The 13,100-nt window shown below is 35.9% G+C and overlaps 1 protein-coding gene across 3 annotated transcripts in view; it reads left to right on the forward strand.

Annotated features, from left to right (window-relative positions):
• DCP1A (decapping mRNA 1A) overlaps positions 1-13,100 on the forward strand; it is a 38,556-nt gene that overhangs the window by 11,295 nt on the left and 14,161 nt on the right. For 2 of the 3 annotated variants that reach the window (XM_074914222.1, XM_074914224.1), the window contains 3 exons: positions 1,293-1,359; positions 7,600-7,735; positions 11,917-12,036. In XM_074914222.1, coding sequence (XP_074770323.1) covers positions 1,293-1,359; positions 7,600-7,735; positions 11,917-12,036 — 323 coding nt within the window. The remainder of the gene's footprint in view (positions 1-1,292; positions 1,360-7,599; positions 7,736-11,916; positions 12,037-13,100) is intronic. The other variant, XM_074914223.1, reaches the window with a different exon arrangement.

The raw sequence follows: 13,100 nt of genomic DNA on the forward strand, positions 1-13,100 counted from the left end.
AAAAAAGTTTGGTAAATAACTGCCCTCTTTGCCATGGCTTGAAATAATTTTGAATGGTCTTTGGTTGAGATTTTTGAGTGTTTTGAGGTGGGGGAAAAAGCGGGGGCAGGGAGGAGGATTTCACTTTGAAATAAAAATCTACATCTGGCTGGAAAATGTTGTGTATTTTTTTTTTTATTATTTAAACATTCCTTCACTTTAAGTCATACTTCTATAATCAGTGATTTCAACTTCATAAAAACAATGGCATGAGCTGCAGTATAGAGATGAGTTTTAGAAGGCTAAAAGTGTCTTCTCAGAAATGAAAATATTTTAATGGTAACATGTAAAGCATCCAGTTGCCTTTGATGTACTTGCACACTGTGCATTGACAAACTTCAAACGTGAACCAAGATTTGAAATAACCTGTTTTTGTGAGCTGGATTAGATACAATTCTGCAAAGAGTTTTGCAGATTTGTTATGTTGGCACAACTGTGGGGACAGTGAGGAGATGAGTATGTGTGTGGGTAAAAAACCAGCCTCTTTGAAGTAGGATTGCCGATGAAGAAATAGTACATGGTACTACTGACAAAGTTTCTCCCTCTGGAGTGCCTTTCAGCTCAGGGATCAGGCTCTAACTCTACCAACTTTCAGGGGAATTTTAGTTATTCTGAAAGCCAGAATGGGGTTTAGTGTCTTACTTTGCCCTCGTTGCTTTGTCCTTGATACCTTCAAAAAGTAAGGTTCAATATGAATCTAGTTTTAAGCTGCTCCATGAATGTGACAGTATGATTGGAGCTTTGGTACTGCTTTCTTCTGGTACAGTAACTCCTCTGCGGAAAGAATTTAGAGAGGGGACCTTTAGAGAGCCTGTGACTAAACTGTCATACTGTAATTCAAACTTTAATATTTTTTTGTTGAGCTTCTAAATTTGACAAATTTTAAAAAATAGTGGTTTTTTTAACATATATTCTTTAGCCAAATTTAAATGGTAAAGTCGGTAATTCAAAACAGAAGGTTGCAACTGTAGTGAGAAGGCATGAGATAGTTAAAACTTCCTTTTCCTGCCACTTCTATTTGCAAACAATATTAACATTTTGTAGTTCTTATATTTAATCTGACTGCAGCTGTATTTGTGTTTGCACATGTGCTATTTCTGATTACTTTATAAAATAGTAGTTGATCACACACCTAATATTTGAGTGGAAATTGATGGTAATTCTTGTGTTGCAGATTGAATGAACTACTGGTTTTTTGGGGTTTTTTTTTTTTTACAACTTTGTCTTACACTTGAATTTTTTTTTTCTTAAAGTGTCAATTTACAGTATCTGGTTTTATGACAAGAACGACTGTCATCGAATTGCAAAACTCATGGCGAAGTAAGTAATGTGGTCTTATTCTGTAATTCTTTCATGCAATACAGCAAAAAATTTTGAACCTCTTAAATATGTTTGGGTTTTTTCTCACTCTCCTTAAATAGAAAAAGACAACATTCTTGCTGGTACTAGTTTTTTAATAATCAAAATGTTTGCTGTAAAGTGGTAAAAAAAAAATCAGTTGAAGTATTAGTTGATGTTCTCCAAACAAAGCAAGTATAAACGCTTTATTATTTTATATTTAGTGTAGGGATGTTGGCAAAAGATCTTCTGATACAGGAAGTGTAATCAGACAAATGATGGGGGTTTTTGCTGGTTTCGTGGTTTGTTTGGTGGTGGGCAGGTTTTTGTTTGGGTTTGTGATTTTGGGGGTTTTTTTAAGGCATAGCTGTTATTGCTGACTAAAGTGAAGAGATTGGAGAATATTGGGAGAAGCAGGTAGAATCTTTCAGAATTAAAGCAATGTTAGGAGAGTAATCAAAACTGAAATAATAGAAGCTTCTTGTTGCTAATTTCTTTCTTTTTTCCCCCCTTTGGAGATAAATTTGGTTTATAAAGCTGCCGTGTCACTTGTTCGTATTTTATAGTTCCAAGGGCTCCCAGAGATGTCATACAGCAAGAGAATTTCTGCAGTAATCTCAGTTTAAAGAAACCTTAAAAGACTGTATTTGCAATAACGTGGTTTTGTTTAAGCTGCTATCATTTAGCAGTGCAGGTAGTGACTCTGTACTGTAGCTGGTTGCACCACCACAGCTGAGGAGGACTTCAGACTAGAGTACAGAATGTTGAGTGAACAACAGAGGTCAGAGAAGGCGGAACTGGATATGTTGGCAGTGTGGCATAAAGTCTATAAAATATGTCATGATTGGAGGGTATTCTTGCACCTTTCTGGTTTTTCAGGTGAGGTGCCTTAGAGATTAAGCCAAGACTTTTATATTAATAGAAAAGGATGGGAATTAATTTAAGCAAATCTTCAATGTCCTTATGAAAGGAAGGAGCTTGAATTGTGTGACAGAGTAGTTACATTAGCAAAGTTACAAAATGCAGATATATTGCACAGGACATTGTCTCATCCCTTGTTCTTGGCTTTGCTTTTCTTTGCTATCACACTACTTTCCCGCACTTTCTTTTTTTTATTGCATGCCTTAATCAGCATGCTGTGTCTTGCAAGTCAGGGCATCTTGAAGACTGGCAAAATTTAATTATATGAAAACTAGCCATATTGTAGACATTTTAAACTGAATGCTGGTTTCTTGGGCTGGGGTTTTTGCTTTGGATTATTTTGGCTTTTCCTCATAGAAGCAATGTAAGGCAACACAAATGACAAACTTTGATGTCAAGATCTCTTTCTAAATTCTTATATTTCTTTTCTCTCATCCTGGTAACCCTATACAGTTCCCATTTCCTACTTTTTTTTTTTTCTTTGCAGCTGTGTTGGTCTTTTAGCTGTTATTTGGCTTATTCAAATATAAGGATTAATGATAAGGGTTTATTGAAAACAGTTGTGTGAAACTGACTCTTAGAAATCGTTACAAATCAAATAACATGTCTATTGTTGCTTCTCTTTATAAAAAGCATCAGAAGGGTATGGCTTTCTTTTTAATGCACTTTTTAATTTAAAACCATGATTAGTGTTTGAAGTGGGAGAGCGTGCTGAACTTTTCAGACTACCATATTCTTATTCTGTCATGCACAGCTACACTGCAGATCTAAGTGTCACGGAGCAAAACTTGAGTTCATTTGGTATTAAACCAGTATAGGCACTATGGTGTAAATCATGGGCTATAGATACCTCAGGGATCTTTAAAGTGTAATCAGGTAACAGTCTGTCTAGCCGTGGCACAGCAATCCATAAAGCATGTCTACCCTTTTTGCAGGATTCTGTAATATTCTGGAAATAACTGTAACCCAGCAGGTTCATTTAAAGCCAGGGAATATTCTAAGCTTTATTGTCATCTTCTTTGTAAACTGCTATAGCCTGCATTTTCTTGGGTCCCTGATGCCTGTATTGCAGCTTTATTAACACAGAGACGGAAGTGCCAAAGTTGGCATTACTGCTTCACCCTTGTTGATGATGCAGATACTCACATGCTCTTGTGACTGTAGCATCTCAGCACCCTAGAAAGTTTCTGGGATTACGAATTATTTTGGTAGGTCAAAAAGCTAAAATGAATTTTTTATATGTTGGAAATTTTTATGGTAGGTGTTAGAATGATTCTGGATTAAAAGTATCTTTCAAACTGAAATTAGAGTTAATGCATCAAGCAGACTTCAAGGAACATGTATTCAGCTTTGTCACTTCAAACTTATGCAAGCAAATCTAAAGAAATCAAATGTGTCCATAAAAACTTTATTGATTAGATATTGACAGAATACAGACAGTTAAATTTTGCTGAGCTGGCTAGGATCTCACTTTAGGATGATTTTTAGTCATTGCTGCCATTGATTTGTGCTAGCAAAGATCACATATTTTTTTCAACCAAGTGCTGCTAATAGTAAGTCTTCATTATCTGAGTGCTTTTTTTCATGAAGTCTTTCTTCATTATTAGATTATGGAATGTCTGAATACTGCTAGTTCTCTTTTCCTTTTGTGTATTGGTTTGGGAGTAACAAAAATATTGACAAAAGCCATTTCTATGCTAAGAAAGGTATTTATTGTAAGTATATTTACTTGTATTTGTTGACAAAGCTCTGTAGAATGAAATCACATTTCATTTGGTACCACATGCCTTATAGCTTCTTAGTATCCAGATATTCATATTAGTGAAGTGTATCTTATTATATAAGAAAATGAAGTGAAGGTGTTCTAGTTGCACATTACTCAAGGATGGAAAAGCTGCACTTCTGAGGCTGTTGTTAAAAACTTTATGAAAAGCAGATTGATACTATTTTGCTGGCATCTGTTTCCACAAACACCAAGGTTTCTTTACCCCAAATTGAGTAGAAGGCAGTCAGAAGAAAAGTAAAAGTGCTGATGCTTCTGTATGCTTCTGTATGTAAGGAGGCTGAAACTGCAGGAATTATTTCATCTTGGGATGAAAGATGTATTTAAGAAAACTTAAAATATACTCTTTAATATTTAAAAAATAAAATTGAATCTTGGAGAAGGAAAGCTGCATTTCAGCGTATGGTAGCAGGTTTCATCAGGCTTAGTTCAGTATATTTTGAAATAAATATTTACATTGTCTTCCAAGAATATTAATTTTATTCCACGCTTTTTTTTGTCTTGGGTGGAAGTTTGGATTTGCACCCTTTTGTTTAGTTGAAGGGTGTTTTTAATCACTGATAGGACTGAGTACTGCCTTTATAGTACCTCAGAGCTTCAAAAATCTAACCGTAAAAGGTTTCAAGGAGATTTGCATTCTCTTTCCTTCTGTCTGACTTGACCTTATTGTGCCAGACTGAGTTAACAAGATTGCAGGCCATCCATTTACATTTTGGTGGCTTATCTCTCAAACGAAAAGTAAGTTACTGTTTGTAGGCTTTGTAATCACAGACTTCACTTCTTGTTCCCTCTATCTCTCCCCCTGCTGCCCTTCTCCACCTTCTGTGAGTTGTGCCAGGTATATTTTCAATGCTATAACTGCAGATATTCTTACATGAACTGTCACAGCAGCTACTATGTCCCTGAAGGAATATGTGCCTCTTCCACTATCTGATATAATGGAAAGAAACAGCAGGCCTTGCTTAAAAAAGATCTAATCCTGGATTGCATACAGAGCATGCTCAGTATACAGATTTGCATTAGTTGATTTTTTTTTCCCCAGCAAAGATATTAGATTTATAGAACTTTTCCTCTTCTTTTTTTTTTTTTTTTTTTTTTTTTTTGTTTAAGAATTCTAGAATTTTCTGAAATGGAAAAAATTTTATGGGAATCATCAAACTTCTAACTTTAGAAGGAATTAAATTGGGTCAAGTTAAGTCAAGAGGATTGTTTGAGGGAAGAGCTTTCTAGAAGTAGGACAGAAACTAGGGGTTTTGAAATTTTTGTGAAACTGTTGCGTTCTGACATGTAAATTTGTGGGGGTTTTTATTTTTAGGTTAGTTTCTAAGCTTGTTTTAGCCTGTTTCAACAGAGACTTAAACTACCTTCTGAGATACAGTCAGTAAACTAGAAGTGGGAGAGTATCTCAGAGAGTTTGGGGGGTATACTGTTTCACATTTACCCCATCACCACCTTCTGAATGTAACCTGCACAAGACAGAAGGTGAAGGAAGAGCTAGGTATTAGGCAGTTATTTACATGAGAATATAATTTGTTACTCTTAAAAATAATAAAAAAAAAAACTTTAAAAAGGTAACAAACACTTCATAATGGACAATAGAAAAATATGATGAAATGTTTTTCAGAAATCTTTGTGAAATGGATGTGCTCCTTGAAGATATTTTGCTGTGAGACAAGTTAGTACTGTTTTAATGGGAAGATGTTTTATTGAAACCTCCTGGACCAACTAGTTAAGAGCAGAAGGAGGGTCTCAAGATTGAAGCCTTTGCTTCACCTGTCAGGCAGTGCATACATGACTTCAGCTGTCCAGATTTTTCCCTTTAACCAAAGTATTTATTTTTTCTAATACAATTATGCTGACACTTAAAATCTCAAAGTATTCTGGTTCTTTTACCTTGTTTTTTCACATCCCTAGTTTTGGAGTTGAGTTTAGACAGGTCCTAAGTCAGGACTATATGACCCTGTGGGGTGCTAGAACAAAATGTTCTCTCAGGGTGTCACCATAGAAACACTTGTACAGTATTGAGCTGCTTCATCTGAATGAGCACATGCTGCAGTTCCTAGAAACTGTCAGTGTAGATCGGCCTCCCTATTCAGAGCTACTTTTGCAGGTGAACGCTTGCTTACAAACAGGGAAAGCTGTACTAATAATGAGAAGCTGGTTAAATAAGCTTGTATGATTAAAAATTTTCATAGTAATTTTGAAAGCAACATTGAATTGTTAAGAGCCAAATCTAACCCTTGTTCAAATAAACACAGCTAAACTCTAGTGAAGCAAAGATGCTTGGTTGTTAGAAAACTGGAAAGAAACTTCCAAGACTTGAACTGATTTTTCCTCATATATGCACCTCTGTGTTGCCATTTAGATATCTAATTATTCCACAGTCTATAAAATCTAGAGTTTGTCCCGAATCTTAACTGACCCCAAAAAACTGGAGGCTGGAATGACTGACACTTTCTGTGATTGTTCTGATGGCACCTCTTGGCTCCCCCATCAGCCATCATTCCACAGCATGAGACTTCTGAAGTGATGTGCCAGCTCCAGAGCTCTGCCCTGTTTACAGTGCTTGTTTTTTCTTAACATATTTGATTAATGCAGGCTTAAAAAAGAAGGGATTACTGGCTGGTGTGTGTTTATTTCAAGAGGATAAGCTTTAGTGCATCGCACAGCCGTGTATATCTTGTGAACTGTGTATGGATTAGAAGTATATGCTGCCTTCCTTTACTTTTATTAATGAAACGTACCAGGTACGCGTCAGCTTCTTGCATATCGTAACTGTCTTTTAAAATTAAGCTTTTTGATACTTGAGGCAGGTAGGAGTGGAGTAGAAGTGATGAATGAACCATAGGCATCAAAGGCCAGAGAAAAAGATGCATTGTAGACCTTCAGGTAACTGGAATCACTACAGAGCAGCTAGAGAAGAAAAACGGTTTGCCCTTCTTTTCAGAACCTTAAGCAGGGAAGTAAGGGGTAACTTGCTCTAAGGCTCCTTGCAGACTGACTCCAGAGACATCTGGTGTGAGCCAGTCTCTCCCACTGTCTTTGTTTTGTTGTATAATGGTAGGCCTCATCCTAAATTAGAACTGGTTTGTAATTGTTTTTTGTTGAGTAACATGGCTTGATTTGGCTAAATATGGAAAAAATGCAAGTTAGAAAGTAAAGAGTGAAAAATGTATTTGTCTATGGTATAATACACATGCTCTTTGTATAACACATGCTTGAATGTCCACATATTTTATTGTAAAAACGTCTAAATATGAGTTTTATAGAAGTGGTGTTTACTGTAGGTGAACTTTATGAGAGACAGACCTGGATTGGAGATAAATCGTACAGACTGTTTGACAGTTTGACTTCTAACAAATGAAAAGTTGTGTAACTTTGGTCAGCTACATCTTAGGCTTTTATTCAGGCAGAACAAAATTTGTTAATATGCAGGGAGTAAGTACACTTTACTGCTTTTTGCAAGGTGTTAACTCCAGATAAAATTTCTAAATTTTATTTCTCCTTTCCTGTTACAGAGTGGTAGAACAAGAAGCTCAGAGATCACAAGTTTCCCAGGACAGAAAAAGTCCCAACAGAACCAACGGCTGTAATGAAAACAGGCCCATTGACATCCTGGAAATGCTTAGTAAAGCCAAGGATGAATATGAACGAGTAAGGAAATGTCGTCTTTTTTTTTTTTCTTTTCCCTCCCCTCCCCCCCCCCTCCCCCCCCAACCCCTATGAACAAATAAAAGCACTACATTACTTCTGAGTAGGGCCTAGGACATCATCTGAAGGGCTTAGGACATCATATGGAGTCCACTGACATAGCAAGCCTTGTGATTCCTGAGAGAGAGATAATAGAGAATAATTCTTACATACTACATTGTCTTGTACAATACACTCTAACCCAAGATTTCATAGTAGTGCACCTAATCTGTAATTTAATGGGCCTGTACATTCTTATGTTTGAATTGCTACCTCAGGGGGGGGAATACAGATACCGTTTTCAAAACGGATACTTTGAGATGCAGACACAGCAAATTATTTTTCTAAAAGAGGTGCCTGGGCTGCTTATTCTCAGTATTTGTCTACTCTCTTGTTTTGATGGATCATTGTCAAAGGAAACATGTATAAATACGTGTATATCTAACACTGTAGAAGAACATAGCACTGAACATGTCTTGTTCAGAATCTTGAATTTCATTATTGTAAATATTCCTTGTAGTCCTGACACTTTGGTTTTCCTTTTTTTTTCCTCTGTACTAAAAGTCACTGGCAGAGATCTGCCATGATTCATGCCACAATCAAGAGCATTCATTGAGCTGCACAATAAAATGCATTGACATGTTGAATAATATAACAGAAGCCCAGAAACTTAGTGAACTATCCCATGTCTGTGATACAAGCACAGATGTACAGTGACTTAGAGAGAAGGGGTAATGTGGGGAAAAATAAATGTTTTTAAATGGTGTGGGATGTGCATGTTGCATGCATAAGTTTTATTTCTGGAATTATTACCTGAGTGGGCAGATCTTTGCTTACTTTTTCATTATTGTTCATTTTTAAGAAAACCTATCTGGAAAGTAGTTTTTAACACATTAGGTGTGTTTGTTTAAAGAGCAGGCATTCTCTGCCATGGTTTCAGTAGCCTTGTTTTCAGACTGATGTCTTGTTCCCTCCCTCAAATACACTAATACTAGGAAACAGTCTCTGATGTCAGGCAAGAGAGGTTGAATACTGATTGTGTGCTCCAACTTGAAATATAGCTTGGTAGACATATTTTACATTTTCTACTGCTGTGAGACAATTTTTTTTGCTGGGAATAGCAAATAAAAATTGTATCCAACAGCGTCTGTCTTCTCTTAGTCTCAAAATAAAGACTTGCAGTAGTAGAGATTAGAGATTTAGTCATTTAGTACATTTGAGGACTCTATGTACACTAAGTATAACAATACTGTTACCCTATCGTTCTGTTCAGTTTATCATTCAGTTTACTACCTCTGTCCAATCTGTTGTGTATTTATCCTTCTAATAAATTAATTGATTTCAGAAGGGTGAGTCTGCCAGTGCTAAATTCACAAGTTTACGTAATGAAGAAGAATATTAGTTCTATTAGGAAAAAATTAAATAGTTCAGAGGACCAAATTCATCCATGCAGGACAAAAATAAGAGTAATATGTGGGAGATTCAAAAAAGGAAACAGATTCTGAACACACCTCTCCCCAAGTATAACAATGCAAGAATGTTCTATAGTAAAATGATGTGTGAATTGCAAAGCTTTGGTATGGTTTTTGTTGTTGTACTGGTGGGAGAAGAGTTAGCACATGAGTGGAGTGCTTGATTTCTTCCAGAAGTTGCTTGTGCAGTAGGTCACAGTAGAGTTCCTTTGAGTACTTGGGATCTGAGTCTTTGCAGGATTCTAGATTGTTACAATACAATGTGGGATGCAAAAAGAATGAACATGTAGATTAAGCCTTACTTGAGACAACTTAACTTGTCGCTTTCTGACATAGATTGAGGGCAGGTAAATGTGACAAAACACAAAATACATTTGACTCAGGCTAGATACTAGTTTCTGAAAATCAGTAGTGTGTTTTGAACTCCTTAAATGCAGATTGGAAAAAAAAAAAATTGCTTCCAATTCTCTGAGCATCAATGCTGTTTGGGGAGAAGGTGTCTTTGTACAAAGGCCAGCATTGTGGGAATAGCAGCTTTTGTGAGAAGCAGAAGGAAGCATCAAAACTTGAATGACTCGTCTTTCAATGTTGTATCAGTTTAGATGGATTTCAAGAAATTAAAGGCTTTTTGAGGAAAAAAACTCCAAACATGCACCCCAAGAACTCACAGTTTTAGTCGTGCCCTTTTAGGGAGTGATGAAGCCTTTCTCCCTCTTTGTTGTTGCAGTATTGGATAATACATATTTCCAACAGATGGCTCTTAAAAATGACTCAGAAAGGATATTCCAGCTTCTCCTCTCCTAATTTTCAGATCTTTTTCATGTGAGAGTACTGAAAAGCTTTTGCTAGAAACAGAGTTCTTAAGCATCATGGATGAAGCTCTGTAGACAAAATACTGATAAACGGGCAATGGTATGCAGATCTTGTGGTGGACAGTCGATGTCTGTGTGCCTGTAATACAATAGGGAGGTATGCAGGGCATGGACTACAGCAGAGCACTGTATAATCGGGTATTTTGTGTGTTGATCTTGATTTGTTTTCATGGGGTGTGTGTTTATTTTGATGCTTTTACAAGACCAGTGAAACTAGAATAATTACTTAATTTCTTTTTTGTGTATATGAACTGTAAACTGACTCTGGTGAACGTAATCCCATAGTCTGCTATGATTGTAGTTGTGTAGAAGTTACCAGATAAACATAATTGAGCTATGCTGGTCACATTTCAAGCAAACTTCTTTGGAGAATGCTTTGTTGACCACCTCAGCTTTAGCAACAAACCTCTGGCACATTAATTTTGGAACTCCCTGTAGCCAAGGTATATCAGTGTTAACATGATTGGGTAACCAACTTGATTTGAAGGTGGCTTCTTGAGAGACCTTTCCTGTCTTAATTTTTTAAAATATTTTTTTGGCACTTGATAATTACGCATGAATTTGTATTTAGGAGCAGAAAGTACTTATCTGCCTGGTACATTCCAGATGGATCATACAGTAATCCTTGTGTGCAGCCCACATGAGATTGGCAGAGTGTCAGCATGAGAAGGGGACAGAGAGGGGAAAAAGAGATTTATGAAGGTCTGAGTGATTTAATCTAGGATTTCAAATCAGCTTAATCCTTCCAAGTACTCACTATATATGTGAAAATGAATGAATTCTGATATTTTAAAAATGTTTTTAATGAAGTGAATGGATGCTTTTTATAGTGTGTGTTGTGTGTTTTAGTATGAGCATGGAAGCATACTGCAGCTCATCCTCTAGTGAGAAGAAAACTATGCTTTGTCTTATTTGTTTGTAGGCACAAGGCATCCAGCATTTCAGGCACAAAAGAGTTCTGACCTGCAAGTTAGTGGGTAAAAGTCAAAGAGATTGAAGAAGTTGTTTCTTGTCTCTGTTCCTAAGTCACAATATATAGTCTTGAATTTGTATTTATTGTTTTCAATTAGAAATTGAAAACAAAAGAATAATAAAGTTCAGATTGTTAAACTTTTCAGCAACAAGTTAAAAAACAAAGTTATGTGTATGATGTATTTTACCTATTGAAAACTAAACTGTTGTGCAGTTTGGGTTTTTTTCACTTTGATTTAAACTGTAATACAATTTCTGGTTTTATGTATATATTTGTTAAAGACAAAAGTTAGCTCAATCTGTAAACATACTGTCTGTTATAATGCAACTCTTGCCTGTTCTCTGTCTTGTTCACAGAAAACCAAATTAACACCTTCTGAAAATTAAATCTGGTTAATTAAATCTGGTAGAAATAAGTCAGTGACAAGCTCTCTTGCCAGCCACTTTGATTTCTGACAGGATTTTTTTTTTTCTATGTTGTTTCTAGTTTAGATTATTGATTTAATGAAGTATAGCAAATTTCCTCATTAGCAGCTAATGCAGATAAAACATGTGAAAAGCCTGCATATTTTTATTTTCTTTCTTAGTGAAAAAAAATGTGAAGCCAGTTGTGTTTTTAATAGTAAAAGCTTTATGAATACATACCAGATGGTGGATGTCTTGGTATGAATCTTATTTCCTAAAATTTGTGAATTCTACAGTGTCTTACAAAAATCAGTACTCTGTACATTGTCTGTATTTCTGTCAAAGTGCCATGTAAACTGGATTGTAGTAGAGGATAAATGTAAACTTAACTCATGTATTTGTTTAAATTTTTATTTTTTTTTAGAATCAGATCAGTGACTTAAGTATTATATCAAGTTCTGGAATGCAACAAAATGCAAATCCTCCAAAGCCAGAAAGCACAGAGACTTCAGAACAAAAAATTTCATTACAAGTGCAAGAGCAGGTATGTTTCATCCAAATCTAAATAAGGTGCTAGGTTTTCTTCCATTTAGTAGTTTGTTTTGGTATCAAAATATTTTGTTCTCAGAATGCCTGCAGTGTTGTCTGCTGAATGTGTTACCACTTTGAATAAGCTAATGAGTTTGAAGACTTCTAGGATCCTAAATTCTGTCTTTTAACTTAGCGTTTAAAAATATGAGGCTATGTCCACAGTGCTGTGAATATCCTGGTATGTTTGAATGAGTTAACTTGGATTCTGGAAGAAGTCAGTCTGTAGTAGTGTGCAGGATGTTTTGCAGAGCAAGAAGCAAGAAAAAAATTCTCTGCCAGATTATTGGACTGAATATGGCATCAGTTAGCTGTATACTCTGCTACAGTCTCATGCATGAGTTCAAGCCCTATTTTTCTCATGTTTGAGACGTTTACTTAAGGTTTACCTGTGCTAACTTCAAAACAATAGCTACAGTTCTGCTAACTGAAATCAACAGTGAATTGCTAGACAAGAAATGGAAAGTGCTTCAGTCATGGCAGCACCGAATTCTCTTTGGCATAACTGAAAAGTGTTTACCTATCTTCTCCCACACTTCTGTAGCTTGCATTGAACCACTGGTTGTATGCAGGTTTGGTAATGGTATCAGTCAGCATGGCTGATTTCTTCAGACTTAAATTGTAGAAAAAATGTCTGTGGTTTTGTGTTGGTTTGCTTCAGGGGTTTTTGTGAGCAGAGGGGACTGTTTGGTTTTTTTTTTCCTGTGTTAATAACTTTTTGACAATATATTTCTTCCTCTTCAGGAAAGGAAATACTGTAAAAAAAAAAAAAAAAAAATGTTCAGTGTTTTTGGGGAGGGATGTTGCTCAAATTGTGGTAAAAGTTGAGGTCTATTTCAGGTAAATATTAGATACAACATGTTGAATCAGCATGTATCTAAATATCTACAAATTCTAAAGCTTGGTGTTAGTCCTGTAGTTGAAGTGTAAGGCACAGTAAAAAAGCTAGTGAAAATGACCTCTGTTTCACAGCAATATTGTCTTTGAACTACGGGAAACTTGTTACAAAATAAAACGCAT

This window comes from Athene noctua, chromosome 10 (assembly GCF_965140245.1).
Source record: "Athene noctua chromosome 10, bAthNoc1.hap1.1, whole genome shotgun sequence".
NCBI classification, from domain to species: Eukaryota; Metazoa; Chordata; class Aves; order Strigiformes; family Strigidae; genus Athene; species Athene noctua.